The sequence below is a fragment of the Sinohyriopsis cumingii genome, unplaced genomic scaffold, assembly GCF_028554795.1.
Source record: "Sinohyriopsis cumingii isolate HCF-2022 unplaced genomic scaffold, ASM2855479v2 utg000663l, whole genome shotgun sequence".
In the NCBI taxonomy this organism is placed as follows: domain Eukaryota; kingdom Metazoa; phylum Mollusca; class Bivalvia; order Unionida; family Unionidae; genus Sinohyriopsis; species Sinohyriopsis cumingii.
Window position 1 is genome coordinate 1035345 of NW_028315922.1, and position 23585 is coordinate 1058929.

At 33.3% G+C, this 23585-nt stretch overlaps 1 protein-coding gene across 1 annotated transcript; it reads right to left on the reverse strand.

Moving 5' to 3' along the window:
* Nucleotides 1-1132: 1132 nt before the first annotated feature.
* Nucleotides 1133-2737, reverse strand: LOC149773332 (uncharacterized). The gene is made up of 3 exons (XM_089946441.1): nt 2241-2737; nt 1668-1861; nt 1133-1338 (listed from the first exon to the last, which is right to left on the reverse strand). Exons 1-3 carry the CDS (start codon nt 2735-2737, stop codon nt 1238-1240), a joined length of 792 nt encoding a protein of 263 aa, XP_089802567.1. The 3' UTR covers nt 1133-1237.
* Nucleotides 2738-23585: the final 20848 nt, after the last annotated feature.

Below are 23585 nucleotides of genomic sequence, written 5' to 3' on the forward strand. Positions count from 1 at the left end.
TAATAAAAGCTTAATTTCATTAGTACCTAATGCTCTGACAAGGTGGAGTAAACTTAGCTCGCTTTATTTAAGCACTCATAAGTAAGTCTCTTCGGAATGAATATGTTGACAGCTTGGATTTTGATATACAAGCACTCCAGTTTCCAAAGGACATCAGTCGATTTTGTTTAATTTTTGTTTTGTTGATATCTGTGTTATTTTGCTTAGTTTTTTTAAGAAGACAGTGCAACGAACCTACTTAAATTAAGAGGTGAGATGTATTCATTTAATTTTTCCTTCAATTACAAGTACATGAATTTTAATCATACAATCATACTTTTAAGTAGAGCAAATAGACTATATCGGTTTGATATTCATATTCATATTATATAACATAGGCATTCATATTCATATTACATAGCATTTGCATTTATATTCATATTACATAGAATAGGCATTCATATTCATATGACATAGCATAGGCATTAATATTCATATTACAAAGCATAGGTATTCATATTCATATTACATAGCATAGGCATTCATATTCATATTACATAGCATAGGTATTCGTATTCATATTACATAGCATAGGCATTAATATTCATATTACATAGCGTAGGCATTCATATTCATATTACATAGCATATATATTCATATTCATATTACATAGCATAGGCATTCATATTCATATTCAATAGCATAGGCATTCATATTCATATGACATAGCATCGGCATTCATATTCATATTACATAGCATAGGCATTGATATTCATATTACATAGCATAGGTAATTATAGGTTACTGCATTTGTATGGGAAAATATGAACGAGATTTTTTGGCTGGAATACTGCACGACCTTGGGAGTGCAGTATATCCTTCCGAAAAAACGAGTTCATATTTTCCCATACAAAAGCAGTAACCTTTTTATTATATGCTTATTTTTTTTTTAACCACCTAAGGCTTAATAATAAAATACATTACAAGAAACAATGTATTCGATTTATTCTTTATTACAAAATAAATTCACAACCGTCGATTCTTCAATACACAATAACAGTATTCATGCGCACATAGCTCCGCCCACCAACCTTTAAACTTCATATTGTACCGTGCGCTCAGTCACTCATTTGAAAAATAAATCCCATTTTGCTCTATCTGAAATTAAAATTTAAAGTCATATTATGAATGACTGCGCCATTGAACAAAGTTCCCAGCTGGTCAGGAATGGAGGAATTTAGTTGTTCTGTCAATCCAGCTAAATTCTGATTATCTCCTTTTGTGTGTTTTCCGCACGATGTACTGGTACATGTGACTTGAGGGACTGCGTTGACAACAAGCTGCACAACTGTTTCTGTTCTGCCATGGATAATTTGGAATCGCAAGCTCGAAAAATATGAAAGTTTTTAAATCTAAATTCTCAATAAGATGCTGGATTCAACATTGTTTTTTTTTAGAGAACAACAAATTCTTTTCGTTTTGGAGTGCAGTACAGCCGACTTTGTAATGAGATTTCGATTTCAAAAATGTAGTCTGGATTATAGGCTTACAGATTACAGTACATTTCCGCGACGTGGATCAGTATTTGGAAACCACATAATTCGTATTACCAGAAAGAGACAACAAAATACATTTTGAGGATATTAAAGATGCAAAAAGGCAAGTAGATTTATTCTCATTATTATTACCAGTTATAGATGACATATTTTTATGCCCAGTCACTTGCATGATCTTTGTTGGAGGGACACCAGCTTTCGACATGGTTGTTACAGTAGTCTTCCTTACTGAATGGTTGGTAATTCTTCCCTGGATTTCTGCCTTTTCTGCAGCTCGTTTCATCAAACTCCCCAGTTGATTAACCCCCATTGGTCTCGGATAATACCTGCAATTTGTAATATTTTGTCCAGTTAAATATATGTTTTATATTGTTTAAATTTACACGTTCATAAAAATCTGTTTTCTTATATTTCGCAAGGTTTGGTATTCGCAGAGTACAAAATTTGTTCTATATTTTTCCGATATGTTTTGTTTACTTTCATATAATTTTATTTTCATTTATTCATTTTATTGTCGTAAATGTTTTTACGAATATTATCTTCTGTATTTATATTTTTATTTTAACTAAGGGCATTAATTGAATCTTTAGAAATATAATTACCATATCTGGGAAGTTTCTGTCAGTTTTCTGAATTGGAATTGGTGTCAAATAAAAGGGGTTGTCGGCATCCATCATTTCCAAGGGCCTTCGTTTCAAATATTGCAGGTAAAGATTAACTGGGTCTCGCTTCGGTGTTGTTCCAGTAGAAAAAATGCGAGGTATTGTTGATCTGTAGTCATCCTTCCCAGTACCGTCAAATGATTTGCTATCCCTCTCAGCATATTGAAGATATTTTGTACCGGTTGAATCGGTGAAAACTGATACATCTCCAAACTTTAATTTTCTTTGCTCGTCTCGGCCTCTAAATGCAAACATTTTTCCATAAAAGTAGAACAGGGAAAATTGCAAAGCAGCTGGCGTGAGAGAGCCCATTTCACCTGCTGAAAATAAAGCATTTTCGTCATTTTGGCTTATCAGCTCTGATGCTCTTGCTTTTCTTCCAAAACCAGCTTTTTTCAGTTGTATTTTTTTAGAATTTAGTGCTTCGGTTGATTTCTGAAATTGACCGTCTCTAAGAGAGACTTGATACCCTTTAGCCTGAAGATGTCGTTCTATGCTGTTTCTTATGGAATCTAAAGAGCATGGTTTATACAGAACCATTGACTTTGCGAATCGTTATAAACATTTTGGCTAAATACGTGTTTAAATGATCCGGAATGATATTTTCAATGCAGCGTGTCTCACGTTTGTTATCATACAGCCATCGCTGCACATTTCTGATATCACGCTCAGTCGCCTGCTTTGTTGAAATTTTCTTTTGTGATTCTATGAATTCATACACATTTTCAATTTTGACATTTCTACTCTCAAATGGCTCAAACAACTGGTTTACTTCATCCACGGACAAATTAAATAAATTAAAAGTGCTGGCGTCTGCGTCCATTGTTTGTTTACAATAGAAAGTAGTTCCTTTATGCACGTGAATGCTATATGTGTATTGTCGCTCGCGTTCAATATCGGGGAATACTGATCGATTCTGACAATGTAAAGTTAACGGGGGGAAAAATGAGCATATAATAATACTACATTATCTTAGCTTAACTTATGTCCTTTTAAAAATTGTTTAATATTTAGTTGTGCATCATTATCAAAATAAAATAAAATAAGTATAAGTTGTAAGCCATCCATGAATGTACTTTTAATTCCCAAACATAAAGATGTAATAGTCAATACAATAAAAATAATTTAATAAATCAGGTAAAAATTGCATCAATCAGCATAGCTCTTCTAAAATGTGACCAAAAATTTAAACGATATGTTAGAAATCAAAACTTATTAGGATGCAAGGATTTTGCGCTTTATAGTGTTGGCACGCTTTCCAAGTCTTCACTTGTGAGACAAATAAAATTTGGAACATTTCCACTGCATATCATAGTAACAAACAGTTCAGGGTGATTGTAAGAGATCAGATAAACAAACTCAGCTAGAAATATTTGTAAATTCGCCGTGTGCCTGTTGTATTAAAGCCTTAAAATGGTTAGAATGCTATATAAAGAAAGTGTTGTAATATAAATAAGGTGACCAAAGATTTATCGAGTCATGCTTAATACAATAATGGTTCCTTGCGAAATTACGGCCACATTTTTGTGGAATCGATGACTTCGAAGATTTTATTTCGACTGAAATGACAACAATAATTTCATTCAATAAACAGTTCCTAGTAAAGAGCATTTTAAGACTGTAATTGAAAAATATAGCTGTTGAGTATTTTTTTCTTTGTGTAGCTAATCTCCACCTACAACACCCAATTCTTTAACAATTTCTAAAACTTCTTCTGGTGGATTTTTAATATACAAATACAGTTTATAGTTTCTACGAATTTTGTTTCATTTTCAACTGACCTGATATCAGATTTTATAATGACAAAATTTCAAACGTAGAAAATTTGAAAATAATTAATTTTGTCGTGGCACTTTATTGATTTATTGAATGCTTTATGATATATATATATATATATATATATATATATATATATATATATATATATATATATATATATATATATATATATTATGTTCCTGTCGTGGATTCCAAACATATGCGTGAATCTCGTTAATGCCAGATGTTAAGAGATCATTATTTACTTTGTATCTTTGTATCTTTTCACCTCAGGCTTTCCAGTCTAGTACACAAATCACATACATAGTCTTACTGGACATTATCCCAAGTAAATCTTCACACATTTTAAACAAAATGAGCTCGAAACTCAATATATTACTATTTTCAAAAGTCGCTTAAGTAACTTTACACAACTCATTATGGAAACGTCCTTTAATCGAAGATAATATCCTAAGTTTGTTAATCTCTTATTCTTTTTTGAGCACAACCTTGTTTGTAAAATCTCTTTAAGGAGCTTTATTAACTGTTTGTATTTTTACCTCTTGGCTCATAAAGGGAGTTTCTTTACGGCACCGTAAGAACTAATAAATAGATACACAAGGATATAAACCTCTTGTTTTAAAATGAAAACTTACTGTTCCCAATAAATTTCCAGTTGCAAAGAAAAGATTATTGATAATGGTATCCTTACCGAGTGGGCGGATGGGGTGTATTTATTACATTTGATATATATTACACTGTCATTGTTGACCCGAGTTACAGTTATACATATTTTCACTTTCATAGACATATTGACAGGAAGAAAGTAACGCGCTCCATAGAAAAATATGAAATAACAGAATGATGGACAGAGATACACAGTTAGACGTACGGAGGAATGGAATGGGGGCATAAATAGGAAAAATGAACAATCCGATAGACAGAAAGACTGATGGACAGACATAGTAAGCTACCTAATGCGCCGAAAACAAAAAAAAAACTGTAGAAAGAATAATGCCATTTCCAATTCTGATGTGTCGAACTTTCCTTACGATAGCATTTGCGTGAGTTCAGGAGATTTCGTACTCTGCGAAAATTGAATTCTTTTAAATCCCATTTCAAACGGACAGTCAATATAGTCTTAAAATGTACCAAAGTCGGTCCATCAGGTGGAATGTATCACGGCATTACACTAACAAATACATAGACATTTGACCACCACTTCAGGATACAATATGTGTTTAAATCTACTTTGTACTGACGTCATTTTCATGAGAAGTTTCACTGACTAATAAAGTTTTAATTTGTTAAACGTGACATATTGTTTATTGTGAGTCATTGTTGTTACTAGAATTTCAGTGATAAAGAATTCACAAGTTTGAGGATTGCAGCGTGTTTGTGAAAATGACTGCACTATTGCACATATACATACGCACGCTAGCATACTCAGGCACTTGATCTTGGATGATATGTACATTTGTTTTGTGATGATACCGAGGTGACAGGGCAATACTCCCACGTTTAAGCAGTGGCAACCGTTTCTGATGATGAATCTAAATCATTTTGAACAAATATGATATTTTCTCCTGACCCGTATTTGTGTTTATTTTGTCTTCGAACAACTTTTTATTTCATGGGTTATATCAAAGAAAATGTAAAACATGCAATGAAAAAGTGAGATTATAATGATTTATTCCATCCAATGGATTTTCCCACCGTGTAGGTGTTGTATATGGGCTTTAAGGCTTGAGAGATCAGACGTGTGTTGCCTGTAGTTCGTCCTATGCATATCAGCATTTGATATTTATAAATTCTACTTAGAACTTGGTGTACCGTTAAAGAAATGTAACATAAAACATATTTTGACTGGCAATAGTAGCAATGTCACTTTCTTTACTTAAACTCAAAAGATGTTTGATCTGCACCTCAAAAACATATTGACAGGAAGAAATTTGACCGAGAATTTTTAACCAATCAGATTCAATGATGTAGGCCGTAAAATATGGCTTTATGCAAAGACCAAGGTAAAAATCGATCAGTCCTATCAGTCCTTAGTAACTGATAAGCAAAATACATTACTTATTGACTTTGATTGAGGAAATATGTGAAACAAAAATTCTAACCATTTCAAATAAGGTGTGGATAAGAAAGCACATACTGTTTATTCATATTGTCTATAGTGAATACGAAGCTGATTAGTCACCCTTTAAAGGTAATTAACAGTACCAGGTGATCTATAAGGTATTACAGATCTACCATAGTGAAAATGTTCAGTTACCTAATACTTATTGCCTTTGTGCAACAATTTACTTAAATTAAGAACCAAAGCCTAATGTATGATTTAATTCCACCGAATTCCTTGAATAGTCGAGGCTTAGATTGTCAAAGATTGTCGACTGCATCACCTCCCTTAGCTACCGCTGGGTCTGGTGTCGTGGATGATGTCACTCGAAATGGAAGTGAACATTTTTCTTTTATTGAAGTTTACTGTTTGATAAATCATTTCAAATTAAAACAACAGATTATATGCAACATCGTGCGATAACAGATTAAAGAACAGATCATGTTACCATATCGTGCGATAAAAGTTGAAGATGGATAATTGTTTTCATTTCTGAAAAAGTCTTCAGAAGAAAAAGAGAAAAATATTGATAGTGAGATTCAAAACTGTTCTATAAAACGTACCAGGAGAGCGTTTGGTGCACTTGTCGTTCTGAATTTAATTTCAAGTGTTTTGAAAGTGATCAAATCGTTACTGATCGACGTAAAGTCTGAATATCATTTTTGGCCGCAAGTTCTATCGTACCTCTACTCTAAGACAATAACTTTTTTTTTTTGGGGGGGGGGAGGGCGGTAATAAATACATTGTCTTCTTTGTTACGAGTCCAGGTTCTTATTAAAAGTAACAGGAAGAATGTGAAGACAACAAGCATTTTTGCAAAGTTAACAAATAATTTTATTGCCTAGAATATCAGGTGAAGAATGAGAAAAAACCTTAAGGTTTTACGAACCAAATAAAAAAATAATCCAAGAATAAAAAAATAGAAGTCCTAGTAATAAAAAGTCCTGAATGAAACTAAATTCGAATCCCGATGAAATCCAAACTGGAAGACGATAACGTCTGTTGTAGCCTACGAAGTTCTGCAATGTCAGCAGTTTCTTGTTGAATCACGGAAAATATTCCAGTTTTTGAAATCTTTTCGATAAATGTCCTTGTCCAAAAATTAATTTAGAGCACTTTAATATTTCCAGGAAAATAATCACATGAAATCGAATAATTTGAAGAAAATAAGATCTCAGCCAAAACTGGTCACAACAACACAAATTAACGTCTCAAACGTTTAAAGCCCACTGACTCTTTCTACACAAACCATTAGGTTGAAGGCTTACAGATTCACAGGGTCGGGGTCAAGAATTGAACCTTACAGACAACATTGAAGTTTGTTACATGAAAATTGTCACGTCATCCGGGTATGACCTTGGTTCAACTTAACATTGCTTACTCTAAGAAAGAATAATGAAAAAATAAAATAAGTGTTTACTAAAACTGCCACTGATTTTGAAACAAGGTCATTAACTACGTCATCATTAGATACAATGTCTCTATTAGTAGTTGTTTACGTAAACAACAACAAAAAAATCAGTCGGAACTGAACTCCTGGTTATCTCTTTCAACGTACTGGTACTCCTTTAATGTATTTACATCAAAAGAGTACTATTATTATAATGTAACTCATTCATTTTCATTTTCACTTTCTACAGGTCATAATTCCTAATCTGAAGAAACTTTTGAAGAATGAGCCAGAGCGATATAACTCTATTACCAGACTAAAACGTTCTTTCCATTGTAGTTATGTAAAACCATCATTTCACTTTTAATTTGAATTGCTGGATGCCAAATTCAAGCATAATTTGCTCGAAAATTACAGGCCTAAAATCTGACCCTTGATCATTTTGGACCGCTTTGGGAAGGCCAAATTAAGTATAAAAAACATCATCAATACATTTACTATTATTTTTGTTTTAATATTCCTAGAAGGGATCGCCTCTGGGAATCTTATTGATGTACACATTATGGTCAACACATATTGATTATCTGACATGTTCGTAGGTAGGTGATCAACACAACTACCATTATTCTGCTAAAGGGTTCGTCAAATGCAGGAATAGGTTGCACATAAGTCTTGGATATCTACTGGTTGGGTTTTTCTATCATTTGACAAGTATGACAAGATCTGCAGTATTTACAAACGTCACTTTTAACTTTTGGCCAGTAGCAGTAATTCAAAATCTGGTGATGAGTCTTATTAATCCCTAAATGATCAGCCAAAGGAGTTTCATGGGCCAGACTAAGTATTTCCTATCTGTATGATTTTGGAACTACAATTTGATAGTTCACTGACTACCACCCGTCACCAGCAAGTACCTCGTGAGGTCTCCATTTTCTCATAAGAGTCCCATTTGTAATGATATAACAAACATGTACTTCAGTGGCTTCAGTTTCACTAATGGCCCTTTGAAACAAACAGGAGGTCTCAGGATCTTTTTCCTGTTCGACGACAAGTGATTGTCGTTTGCCACCCTGATTAGAATATAGAGAATGTGTAGTTAAAAGAGGACCACTTTGATCAATACATTTTGATTGATCCAAACAACGAGTAAAAGTGACCTCATCAAAATCTGATCAATACATGTGTCAGCTAAATGAATACTTTCCCGATCAACATCATTCTCAAGAGCTTTCTTTCAAATATCTCTAGTAACTGCACAAGCTGGGTATAAATAAGGGAATTCTTTTTCAATAGAATACATTTTCTGATCCGAACAAGGTTTGTCAGTTACAAGTGGATCAACCACAACCTTATCTCCAGCTAGGTCGTTGCTTGATAATAAATGAATTCCCTCTGTGGGTAAAGCAGATCCTCTTCCGGCTGTCACGGGTCCTGAGACTAAGTCTGATGACAAATTTTCACAATGGAAGGAACACTAACAAAACCGCACACTTCTCCCTGAATAAGAACACTCTCATTAGAAAAAGACTTCTCAGAAAAGGCAAAGTACCTGATAATAAAAGACTCTGAGAAGTTCATGTGTTCATTAAAATTTTAATAGAGATGAAATTGGCTGAATCTCGCAAGAGTGATATAGAATCCTTAGACATCAATGGTTCATAATTCTCCATAATAAAACCAGACTAGGGTTTATTAGACCCAACAAATGCATTGTTTTCAATACATGACCGTGACCTTGACCTTTCTTAGATAAGAGCATTTGGAATAGGCCTGTCTTGATTATGATGCTTGTTTTTCAATTTTTAGCAATCAGAATTAACGTGTAATTTCTTCTTGTAATAGGTACACATAGGAAGAGATAAGTATTTTTGATCAAGTTTATCAAAAGAATCATTTCTAAACGTTGTGCTAGATTGAAATTTAGAAGGGCTCGTATTAGTCTGAAATACCTTTTCTAAACATACGGCTGCTGAGTGGACGAATTTTTTTAACAGAAACTTTATGAGCTAAGAAATACTCGTCAGCAGTACCTCCAACATTGTCTAACGTTCTGACCTTATGCTCATCAAGATAAATCCAAATGTCACTATGGACACAGTTCGTGAACTCTTCAACTACTATGAGTTGTCTGAGACTTTCGTAATCTTTATTAACCTTTCTAAAAGAGCACCACCTATCAAAGTGTCGTTCATTTTCCCATACAAATTCGACATAGTTTTGGTTAGTTGATTTTCTAGAATTCCTAAAATAATAGTCGTTAAGCTTCAGGGACTAACTCATAACCTGCAAGATATATTCCTCAACCACATCATAGTCAGCACTCTGATGTAGTGACAATGAAATGTAAATAACACGAGTTTTACCAGTAAGTACACATTGTAATAATAGAGTCCAGTACTCTCTTGGCCACTTCAAAATTTCATCAAGTTTCTCAAAATGAACAAAATATTGATCTAATTCTTTTTCCAGAAAAGGGGGCATTAACATGATATTTCTTAAAACATCAAAAGTAGGGGAGTGGTTTTTTTTTTTATCTGAAGCTGAACCTGTATTACAATTAATTCCAACATTTTTATATGTGCTTCCATTTTCAAAATTACTAGCCACGCCTGGGTAGATTAATTTTTTTTCTACTTTTGATGATATTGCAAAAAAGCCTGTTGCTTGCACTAAAGATTTCTAAAATTTGAAATAATACTTTAGATTTAGAATTGTCAAAATCTAGGGAATTTAAATTTCATAAATAAAGTTTTCTGAAATATTTTAGCTAAAATTCATAAGTCCCAAGGACAACCACTACAATGTTATGCTTAGAGACTATGCTCTTTAAAAAAGAACAGGAAATAAGTGGAGACAACAAGCTTTGTAAAATTTGACAAATCGTTTATTCCCCTAGAACATCAATTGAAAATGAGAAAAAAAGAACGGATGGTTTTACGAAACGAATCCAAAAATGATCTAAAAATTAAAAAAAAAGAAATCCTAGTACTAGAAAGTCCTGAATGAAACTAAATTCGAATCCCGATGAAATCCAAAATGGCAGATGATTACGTCTGTTGTAACCTGCTAAGTGCTGCAATGTCAACAGTCTCTTCTTCAATCACAGAAAGTTTTATTCTAGTTTTCTTAATTTTTCTTAATTATGTATGATTTTTGATAAATGTCTTTGTCCAAAATTTAGTTTAGAGCACTTTAGTATTTTCAGGGAAGATAATCACTTGAAATCCAATAATTTGAAGAAAATAAGATCTCAGCCCAAAATGGTCACAACAACAGAACTTAATGTGTAAAAGGCTTAAAGCCCACTGACTACATCTATACAAAACATTAAGTATCAGGCTAACTTAAGACGCAAACAGATTCCTGGATGCGGGTCAAGAGTTCAACCTTCCAGAGGAAATGGAAGCTTGATACATAAAAATTATCACGTCATCCGGGTATGACCTTGGCTGAATTTAACAATTCTTACTATGAAAAAGAATAAAAAGAAATAAAAAACGTTGTTTAGTTAAACTGCCACTGATTTTGAAACAAGTTCAGGAACTTGGTCAGCATTAGATACAATATCTCTATTATTAGTTGTTTACGTCAAAAATAATACAAAATCAGTCTGAACTGAACTCTTCTAGACAATATCAAATCCAGTAAACAAAGTTACATTACAACAGCATCTAATAGAATAATAAAATTTAAACCTACAAACAAATAATTAAATTATATATACATAAAACTTTTTATAGAGTATATGAATTGTAATTAAGAGTACATTTCTTTCCGGATTATCTCGTGTTACGAGTCTATGCTCTTAAAATAAATATCAGAAAACAGTGAAGACAACAAGCTTTGTAAAATTTCACAAATAATATATTTCCCTAGAACACAACCTGGCTGTATCTCTCAACACACTCATCTGAATTATTTTCTTCACACGAGTACATTATTATAATTTAACTCATTCATTCGCTTCTTAACTTTGTATGGGCCGTATGATTAATATGAAGAAAATCCCGAAGAATGAGCAAGAGAGACAGAAATCCAGACTCAAACGTTATCCCCAATGTACTACTGTCGAACCATAATTTCACTTTAGATTTGAATTGATAGATGCCAACTTCAAGCAAAATCGGCTGGAACTTTCCGAACCTAACGTTTGTCCCTTGATCAGACAAGACATGTTTGGGAAGGCGAAACGGAGTTTAAACAAAAAACAATATTATCAAAGCTTTTACGAATGTTTTAGTTTTAATATTCCTCAAAGGAATCGCATCTGGGAATCTTGTTGATGCACACATTATGCTCAACAAGTATTGGTTACCTAGCTTAGTCTTAGGTAAATGACCAACTCAGTCTATCATTATTCTGCTAAATGGTTCGTCAAATGCAGGAATAGGTTGCAGATTAGCCTTAGATAACTTCTGGATGGGTTTTCTTATCATTTCACAAGTATGACAAGATCTGCAGTATTTACAAACATCACTTTTAATTTGTGGCCAGTAGCTGTGATTCAAGATCTTGTGATAAGTCTTATTAATCCCTAAATGACCAGTCAGAGGAGTTTCATGGGCCAGACTAAGTATTTACTATCTGTATGATTTTGGAACTACACTTTGATAGTACACTGACTACACGTCAACGGCAGGTACCTTGTGAGGTCTCCATTTTCTCATATGAATCCCATTTTTAATGTAATAACTAACCGGTACTTCAGTGGCTTCAGTTTCACGAATGGCCGCTTGAAACAAACAGGAGATCTCAGGATCTTTTACCTGTTCGACGAAAAATGATTGTCGTTTGTCACCCTAATTAGAATAAAGAGAATGAGTAGTTAACAGAGGATGACTGTGATCAATACCTTTTGACTGATCCAAACAACGAGTGAAAGTGACCTAATCAAAAGCCTGACCAATACATGTATCAACTAAAGGAATACTTTCCTGATCAACATCATTCTCAAGAGCGTTCTTTGCCATAGCTCTAGTAACTGCGCAAGTTAGGTATAAATCAGGGAATTCTTTTTCAATAGGATCGACTTTCTGATCCAAACAAGGGTTGTTAGTTACAATTGGATTAACCACAACCTTACCTCCAGCTAGGTCGTTGCCTAGTAATAAATTATTGCATTCTATGGGTAAAGCATACACTGTTCCGACTCTCACCGATCCTGTGACTAAGTATGATGACAAATTTATACAATGGAGTGGAACATTAACAAAACTGCACTCTACTTCCTGAATAAGAACACTATAATTAGAAGAATACTTTTCAGAAAAAGGCAAAGTATCTGATAATAAAAGACTCTGAGAAGCTCCTGTGTCCCTTAAACTTTTAAACGGGATAGGATTGGCTGAATACCTTATGAGTGATATAGAACCCTACGACGTCAATGGTTCAAAATTCTCCATAACAAAATCACACTGGGGTTTATTAGACCCGACAAATGTATTGTTTTCAATACATGATCGTGACCTTGACCTCTTAGAAATAAGAACAATTTGGATAGGTCTTTCTTGATTCCGATGCTTGTTTTTCAATGTGTACCAATCAGAATAACGCGTCTTTTCTTCATGTAATAGGTACATCTAGGAAGAGATAAGGACTTCTGTACAATCTTATCAGAAATATGAATTCTCAAAGTTGTGCCAGATTGAATCTTAGAAGGGCCCGTATTAGTCTGAAATACTTTTTTTAAACAGACGACTGCTGAAAGGACGACTTACTTCCAGCATCTAAGAAACACTCATCAGCAGTACGAGCAACGTTTTGTAACGTTTCGACCTTATGCTCACCAAGACAAATCCTAATGGTAGTATGGACACAGTTCTTGAACTCTTCAAGTAATACGAGTTGTCTCAGATTTTCATAATCTTTATTAACCTTTTCAGAGGAGCACCACATATCAAATTGTCGTGCTTTCTCCCAAGCAAATTCGACATAGGTCTGGTCAGGTAATTTTCTAGCAATCCTAGAACATTGTTGAAAAGCCTCGGGTACCAACTCATCACGCTTAAAGATGTAGTCCTTAGCCACATCATAATCAGAACTCTGATGCAGTGAGAGTGAAATGTAAATATCATGAGCTTTACCAGTAAGTACACATTGTAAAAATAGAGTTCAGTACTCTATTGGCCACTTCAAAATTTCTGCACTTTTTTCAAAATGAACAAAATATTGATCTACTTCTTTGTCCCGGAAAGTGGGTACAAACGTGATATTTCAGAAAACATCAAAACTTGAATTTGTATGTAAAGTGGGAATATGCTTTTCACTTGCCAGCTCTAGTTCTTTTAATCTAATCAGAATTTCTTTCTTCCTTTTCTTTTTGCATTTGATTCTCTCTCTCTCTTCTCTTTCTCCAGTTGCATTTGACTCTATCCTTCGTCTTGATTTAATTACATTTGCATTTGTTTCTCCTTTTCCTCAAACAACATTTTCCTTTCTATTTCTTTACTCATCTAATTGCATTTGCATTTCTTTCTCCTCATTCTCCAATTGCATTCTCCTCTCGCTATCTTTCCTTTATAACTAATTGCATTTGTTTTTCTTCTTTCTCCTTCTGAAGCGCAAGCTTTTCTAACTCTAATTTTATTTTGTATTTTAATTTTAATTCCTATCTTAGAGTCAAATACATACTTACTAATCAAGTCCAAAGCATTTTTATCCAAAACATTCTTTTCCACCGGATATTGGACCAAAATAATTTTTTATTTCTTGCTTCTTTATAAAAGCTTTTGCCTCAGAAAGATATTTTCTTGAAAGCTGAAGCAATTCATCTTTTCGCAAGAAGTCTAACTGCTCCTAGGTATCGTTTGAAATAAAGACCTCCAACTTTGATGACATTGTAAAAAGGCTTGCTGATTTCAATAAAGATTTCTAAAAGTGAAATGATACTCGGGATTTTACACTTCAGAAACTAGGGAAATTTAAATTTTCAAAACAAAGTTTTCTGAAATATTTTAGCACAATTTGTATCCGAAGGTCGAGCGCCCAATTTTCCGTTACGAGTCTATACTCTTTAAATAAGTAACAGAAAATAGTGAAGAAGGAAAGCTTTGTAAAATTAAACAGATAATTTATTTTCTTAGAATAAAAAGTGAAAAATGACAAAAAAGAACTTACGGTATTGTGAATTAAATCCAAACATAATCCAATAATTAAAGACACAAGTCCTAGTAATAAAAAGTCCTGAATAAATCTCCGGTCAAGTCCCGAAGAGATCCAAAATTGAAGGAGATGACGTATTGGGCCTGTAAAGTGCTGATTTGCCAACAGTCTCTTGTTGAGTCCCAGAAATATCATTCCAGGTCTGAATTCAATATAAATTCCAATGAATGCCTTTGTCAAATAATTTTGTCAGAGCGCTTTTGTATTTCCAGAGAACATAATCACTTGAATTCGTTAAGTTTACAATACATAACAATAAATCAGATATCTTTGGAGCAAATGAATGGACAAGCCGAACATTTATATTTTAATCAGAGATCTCGAATCTTAATACCAAATCTCTTTTCACTAATCAGAGATGCAATTTTCTAATTTGTGATCTCTTTTTTATAACCCGAGATCTATATTTACGAATCCAAGATTTTGATTTAATAATCCGAGATCTCTAGATACTAATCCGAAATTACTGTTTACAAATCAGAAGCAATATAACCAAGAACTGTTTTCAATTTTATTTTTATTCATTAATCTATATCCACGTGTCAATTCATTACTGCATCGGTTAATTTATTCAGAAGTCTATTTGTCCATACGTCATTCTACTCACTGAGGAAAACACGGCAAAGGGGAGTCATAAGGTTTGTGATCAATACGTGTATGACTAATGGTAGTGTATCCAGGTAAATCATAATTGTTTCAAATAACGGTTACGTGCTACCTGTGTGTGTGACTTGAAACGTTACTTTCTGAGACAGTATAATATATAGGAGCCTCTGATGCCAGGATGAATTAAGAACGTTAGATTAGTTACTGGTGTGTTTAATGGCTGCATTTCAAACCTGGGTATGGGGGACAACATCTGCTTATAAGGGTATGATAATTTAAGTTGGCCTTTCCAAGTCTTATATTGGTACTTAGCACTATGCATCATAAAGCACAAACCACAAACATAATACAAAGAATTAGTCCATATCAAATTCCTATGTTTACGTAAAATTTAATTATTTATCTTACGGATGATCCAATTTAAGCAACTAATTTGCACCACTATAAAATGTTTGGTCTTGGTAATTACCTAATTACGCGCTTTGAGAAATATAATACCATAACATATTCCACATAATTAATCAACTAATCACTCCAATATAACAAAGGTATAAAGGGATATGTAAATACAAATAATACACCCTCGATTTGTTACATTTCCTATGCCTACGTAAAATCACTTCTCGGTGCGATCATAAAGATCATACTTGAGGTCATGAATTAGACTTTACCAACCACCACCCCTCCTCCGAATCGGCCACAAACATCATTCGTGGTTCCCAAGCATGAATTCAGATCTGGCTCAGAACAAATAAATCGGATCTCTAAAACATGCGACTCTATCAAACTAAATCAAAAGCATAGTCAATCATAGCAAAAAAGTGTCTGCGAAAGACCAGAAACTGCACAAAGTTCAGTCAACCATGACACTGACTTGACCGGACCATTAGAGCTGCAAACATTTGCATATCAATAGCACTTTGCGAGTTCATTTATACGTATTAGGATCTCCTCAAGTAGGCTCGATTTGATGAAAGGAAAGACAAGATGATAGCCACGTCAGAGTAACTCAGATCTATTATTAGTTGATTCTAAGTCTTCGCAAGTAAACGTACGCGTAACAACGGCTCTTGTTGCTGCTACAACGCCTCTAAATCGATTATCACCGGACCAACATGCAGGTCATCAAGCTAAATAGTTAAAAGAATTACGGATGAGAACATATAAGGTCCATGGAAACTAATCAGTATTAATATGCTGCGACGATAGTGAGGATTATTCCTATTTATTCGCACTTCTGTGGAAAAATCTACTGGAGCGACCAGGTTGTATAAGAAATTAATTCAGGCACAGTACAAAGTCATTTATTCCCTCCATTTTATTGTTAGGAAGAAACAACTTTTTTAATGGGATAAATAATTAAACTTCTTACATCTCAGCAACATTATAGTTTCACTTCTGTGACAGAAAACTCGCAAATGAACATTAAGAGATGCATATAATTAAAATGGAACATTATATACAAGACGTCTTAATAAAAATATGCAAAAACCTAGAATTCAACTTATTGATTTAATAACATGTCAGTAGAATGGGAATTGGCGCTGATAGATTTCAACCTGCTGTGATTTGACTCAGCAAAAATTGATTTGAGAACCTAAACCAGCTTCAATCATACTGTTCCAAATCGCTTTTGCAAACATGGCTGAACGGAAAAGATAGTGAGTGCATAGCACATTTGAGATATTATAGTATCCATAGCGAGTCGTGAATGACCTTTGTGATATAAATTGTTTAGATAGCTGATTCGACTTAAAATAGTACCATATAGGGTTTATCGATCGTTTTTCTTTAACAGTGTGGGAAAGTTAGTATGAGATTTAACTCCAGTTGGACTATGCATGTGATTTTTGTACTAGACTGGAAAGACAAAAGAGTCCAAATGTAAACAATACTCTTGTCACCTTTTTAAGAAAAGTAAAGCATTCTGAGATTTCCCTTGTTTTGACCGGGTTATGCAAACATTTTGCTGGAAAGGAGAATAACTTAAACAAATACCATTTGCTTACCTATTTATTAATTTTGTGTTTAAAGTATTTTAGAATTTTCTCAATTTCGTTGCAGTAGAAAAGGTTTTCTGTTCATCATTATATCACTGGCTACAACATGCACATTTTCCATTGCTTTGATTGTTTCAGATATTTTTTAGCACAATTGTGATTGATATTTATACAAATGTTCATTCCACTAAAAAGAAAAAGTTTATGACAAAACTCCAGCTTCATTCGAAAACCACTTATTTTTTATCTTGAACGGAGCTCATTGCTAACTTAACTCATGGTTTTATGAGCGGGCATATATTTTTTAAATTATCAATGTTCAAGTCAAGAATAGTTATCTTTTGTACCTTTCACATTTTTCTTTAACAGTTAAACCTATTTTCAACTAAAATCGTTAACCTAGTACAACAACGTCCTTACATGAGTCATGTTCAATAATCTTTTAATGCGACTTCCGTGTTTACTACACATATATTTTGTTCTTAAGATACTTACAACAGATACGTTGTCCTTAGGATGCTTATAGCACATATTTTGTCTTTAGTATACTTACTACACATCTGCTGTATTTAGAATACTTACTACACATATTTTGTCTTTAGTATACTTACTACACAAATGTTGTCTTTAGAATACTTACTACACATATGTTGTCTTTAGAATACTTACTACACATATGCTGTTTTTAGAATACTTACTACACATATGTTGTCTTTAGAATACTTACTACACATCTGCTGTATTTAGAATACTTACTACACATATGTTGTCTTTAGAATACTTACTACACATCTGCTGTATTAAGAATACTTACTACACATATGTTGTCTTTAGAATACTTACTACACATATGCCTTCTTTAGAATACTTACTACACATATTTTGTCTTTAGTATACTTACTACACAAATGCTGTCTTTAGAATACTTACTACACATATGTTGTCTTTAGAATACTTACTACACATATGCTGTTTTTAGAATACTTACTACACATATGTTGTCTTTAGAATACTTACTACACATATGTTGTCTTTAGAATACTTACTACACATATGTTGTTCTCAGAATACTTACTAACATATGTTGTCTTTAGTATACTTAATACACATTTTGTCTTTAGTATACTTACTACACATATGCTGTTTTTAGAATACTTACTACACATATGTTGTCTTTAGAATACTTACTACACATATGTTCTCTTTAGAATACTTACTACACATATGTTGTCTTTAGAATACTTACTACACATATGCTGTCTTTAGAATACTTACTAACATATGTTGTCTTTAGTATACTTACTACACTTATGTTGTCTTTAGTGTACTTACAACCCATATTGTTTTTATGACATTTACAACATATATATGTTGTTTTGAGGATACTTAATACACATATGTTGTCTTTAGCATACTTATAACATATGTTGTCTTTAGGATATTTACAACATATATATGCTGTCTTGAGGATACTTAATACACATATGTTGTCCTGAGGATACTCAATACACATATGTTATCTTTAGAATACTTACTACTCATATGTTGTCTTAAGTAAAATTACTACACATATATTGTCTTTAGTATACTTACTACGCTTACGTTGTCTTTAGAATACTTACTACACATATGCTGTTTTTAGAATACTTACTACACATATGTTGTCTTTAGAATACTTACTACACATATGTTCTCTTTAGAATACTTACTACACATATGTTGTCTTTAGAATACTTACTACACATATGCTGTCTTTAGAATACTTACTAACATATGTTGTCTTTAGTATACTTACTACACTTATGTTGTCTTTAGTGTACTTACAACACATATTGTTTAAATGACATTTACAACATATATATGTTGTTTTGAGGATACTTAATACACATATGTTGTCTTCAGCATACTTATAACATATATGTTGTCTTTAGCATACTTATAACATATGTTGTCTTTAGGATATTTACAACATATATATGCTGTCTTGAGGATACTTAATACACATATGTTGTCTTGAGGATACTTAATACACATATGTTATCTTTAGAATACTTACTGCACATATGTTGTCTTAAGTAAAATTACTACACATACATTGTCTTTAGTATACTTACTACGCTTACGTTGTCTTTAGGATACTTACTACGCATATATCGTCTTTAGGACACTTGCAACATATATGTGTTGTCTTTAGGATACTTGCTACACATATGTTGTCTTTTGGATACTTGCAACATAATAGACTGCTCTTGGGATGTACATCATATCGAATAATTTATCATTATCTTTATATCATTTGAAAGGTCCCTTGGTGTGGTGCATATACTTCCTTTTGATGTTATCTATTTGTGTAGGACTGAATTCACAGAATCAATGAATCAGTACGTTTTCTGGATTGTAACTGTTTTCGGTTTAATCGGAGCTAAAATAATAGTTTCAGTGATCATCGTACACTATTAAACTAATTATTATATTTGTTGAAAATGTTTTATGCTTGTCTCTCTACGTGATTACTCGATGTAGTTGAAAACAAAATGCAGCTACCATCGCTCTTTTTCACGTTAACACAGACGCTCTTATCTTTTATCTATTCTAGTAGGTTAGTAGATTTGCTTGCAATTCTTTTAAACAACACACTGGCAAAGAAAAGAACAAGATTTAGGCTTTCAAGATATCCGACACGAGTATGTAAGCACTGTGGTAACATCTGTTCTATCAATATCGATTCATTTGACTCTTGTTCAACCCTGGTAATGATTTCGTTGATCGTATTTTCTAAGAGAAGTATTCAGTATAAACTGGATGACTAGAGTTTAAAACCTCTGACTCTAAATTATGTGTGATGTCCTTCACAAAATACGACTTCATTCCTATAACGGCTAGTTTGAAAACTCCTCCTGAACTCCATAGAAGGCAAATCTGCATCGACTGTTGAGGCATTAGATTGTCTCAGAAAGACCCTATTTTTAAATAAATTTGTGTTAAACCAAGACATATATACACTTGTATACATTCGATATTTATTTATTTATTTATTATTATTATTATTATTATTATTATCGATATCGTCGTCGTCGTCGTCAACATCACTATCATCGACTGCAGCAGCATCGGTATCATCGTAAAGGATCTCATCGTTGAAGTTTTTCAAACATTGTTAATCGAATGCTAAATGACTTCTAATACTCATGATGCTGACCAATTAAAACGTTAAGGAAAAAACAGAGATTAGAAAGATTCATGCAAAAGTACGGAATTCATGACAAGAGCAATATACATATAACATTATAGCGTTAAAAAAAACGATAACCTGCCATGACAAAATTAAATTGAAATTTTCTAGGTTTGAAATTATGTCATTATAAAATCTGTTATCAGGTCAATTGAAAATAAAAGATAAACTTTCAACATTACACATCTCATTGTCATTTTAGAAATGCACGAATAGACGTTTTAGAAATGCTAAAAGAATTGGGTGTTGTGGGTGGAGATTATTTAGACAAGGGACAATAAAATACTTAAATTTTTCAATTACACTCTTAGGCTGCTCTTTATTAAATTAAATTATATGGTCATTTCGTGCTTTTTTTTGGTAAAATAATCAAATCGAATCTTAGTAGTCCACAAATACATGGAAGTGTGGCCTTATTTTCACAATAAACGATTATTGCACCAAGCAGAATGTCGATAAATATTATCAAGTTCCAAAGTTTCAACAATTATTGAGATTATAACACTTTCTTTCTTTAGTAGCTAAACCATTTTAATTGTTTAAAACAACAGATACACTGCGAGTTTATAAACTTTCTAGTTTATTTTCTTACCTGAATTATCGTGTCGCATTTGTTAATAAGGTGAAACGACCTAAGTTAAATTATCTCATCAACAATATCGTTTTGCGTTTCGACAAGATGTGACCCAAGCAGTAAGTTTGTGGAAGTCTAGTGTTCCCATGGACTTATGCCTTTCTGAGAGGTTTCAAAGAAAAATAGTATCGTCCAGAAATTAGTCTTAAACGTGCTTGAGCCATGTTTATATACATATGTACCATCTTTATTCGATCTTCTTTCTTCTTCAGAGAAGCAATGGTATCTTTGATGACAATCACTCTGAAAAGTTCGTTACTTGAACATGCAGTGAAAATGGTCCAAATGTTAGTTTGTCACACGAGTGTGGATTCGAAAAGTGTTTTAACATTATAATATGCAAACTACTCGCAATTTCATTAGTTATTGACTTCTAACACTTCAGTTTAAAAACTTTGCTCAAGTTGTACACGAACTGTGCTACTTGGGCCAATTTTTATATTAATTTTTAAAGAGAGAGAGATTTACATGCATGAATGCAGCTTATTCTTTACTTTTTATTTTGTATTCTATAGAAACCTAAGGTAAATTGCCTATATGCAATACTACTTTGCATGTGCAATATGGAAATGAATGTCAAATTATGCAAAATCTATGTAGCCTATAGCTCTAAGTAAAGGTATATAATTATAAATCATAATCTTGCAATATAATTTTTAATTGAATTAATACATCACGTCTAAGCAAGTAAAGCAGACTCATTGTACTGTCTTGTTAAAACAAAACCTAAGAAAAAAATGTCGAAATGAACAAAACAAAAATTAAAAAAGTCTCCTGATATCCTTCGGAAGCTGGGGTGTCGGTATATCAGACAACAAACTATCGCTATGTACATTCCGAAAAGACTTATTTATGACTGTATACACAAGGCGGGCTAATTTTCCAAAAGATTGCCGACATAACGCTAGAAACTAATTACCATAATTACGATAATTAATTAGAATTTACTAAAGGTCTTGCAGAATTACTTTGTAGGGATAACCATGCTTGACAAACTGAATATATGGGCAAAATGTTTACAAAGTACTTAAAATAAAGGAAAACATTGAAATGAAATCATATTAACGTTTTTTGTGTCGCATCAAAGGCAACATTTATTAAAACTGAAACACATTGTAATCAAAGGCAAGAAGATAAAAGTACGTATAGGACAACAGCTGATAAGTTCCAGATAAATATCAAAACTCATATTAGAAGAGATAAGACAAGCCTTCGTTTTGTCAAACGATGCTAAACATCATATGACTGATCACTTTCACTTTCACTTGGATTGCCAACGCTACCTATTTCAACAGTGGGTCGTCCTGTCAGGGGATGACTTGCAAAAGTGGTCGCCATTCCCGCCACTCTCCATTGCCTTAAATCCGAGTTTTCATAAGGTTCATAATCTGACCCCTGGGGAACAAACTGGCCCCCAAACTGTCCGGTGTGAAAGATAAGGGGAGCTTTACTGTCCCTATGGGAGACAGACATTGCCGATGGGTCTTGACAAAATGAGGCGGGTGGCACGTATGCAGTTTTATAATTGCCATCTGTAGAAAGAGATGTAGAGGATGATTTGACGCCTGTCTGAGGAGTGATTATGACTTTCAGATTTGGACCAGCTGGATAACCGTAAATGGTGCCAGTAAGTGGTAATTGCTGATCATGCATAGTGTGGTTAGGAATATAATAAGTTTCTTGTCCACTCCTTGGGTAGTACGGTCGCATGACAGGAGGATGAAGAGCGCTTGCAGCACAACCAGCAACTCTGAACCTGTTTATTTCATTCATTCGTTCCTGTTTTTTGATAAAACGTAGATCAGACTCACGCCTTTTCTCTTTCTTCCTCCTCTTGCGTTTCTCCTCTTCTCTCTTCTTAATCTCCAGCTCTGTCTGTAGCCCAGATCCTTCTGTGTCCACTCCAACACCTTCATAGCCGATCCCGGATAATAAGGGATATATTGCCCGCTAATTATAAAAGAATCTAAATATTTCAAACCTTGTGGTACACAAACTGAATGTTTAGAATATTTTGTTCTGGAGAAATGTGGGACTTGTTTAATATTGTCTAATATTTTGTGCTGATGTAAAGTAGTTCATTGTAATTCTGTGAAGTTTAGTCTTGTATTCTTTGTAGTCTATCATGGCGAATAATTGAAATGTATTGCATTGTAATGTGTTTTAAGGTGATAATTGTGCTAATGAATATAGTAACGAGTAGTTCAATTAATTTCACGTTCATTTAGTTAAGATTTTATGTGATGTAGCGTTTGATATGGTGTGGAGCTAAGTAAAAGTTAGGATTCTGCAGTTTTGTGCTGTGTAGTTTGACTTTGCTGAGTTTGTGCGTTGAAGAGCAGTGTTCCATACCAAACACTATCAAACAAATTCGCGAATCCTCATTCACATCATTTGATGTAGAAGTCTCGTTTAGTATGTCTTATTGCCCCGTTTTTAAAAGCATTTGGCATATTCTCGGAAAGCATTTTTGAGTATTAAGAAA

Coding starts and splice junctions, on each gene's coding strand:
- LOC149773332 (XM_089946441.1), bottom strand. CDS start 2,737: ATGGTTCTGTATAAACCATGCTCTTTAGATTCCATAAGAAACAGCATA. Junction 1,862..2,240: donor GACCCAGTTAATCTTTACCT/GCAATATTTGAA, acceptor TACAAATTGCAG/GTATTATCCGAGACCAATGG. Junction 1,339..1,667: donor AAATATGTCATCTATAACTG/GTAATAATAATG, acceptor TATCCATGGCAG/AACAGAAACAGTTGTGCAGC.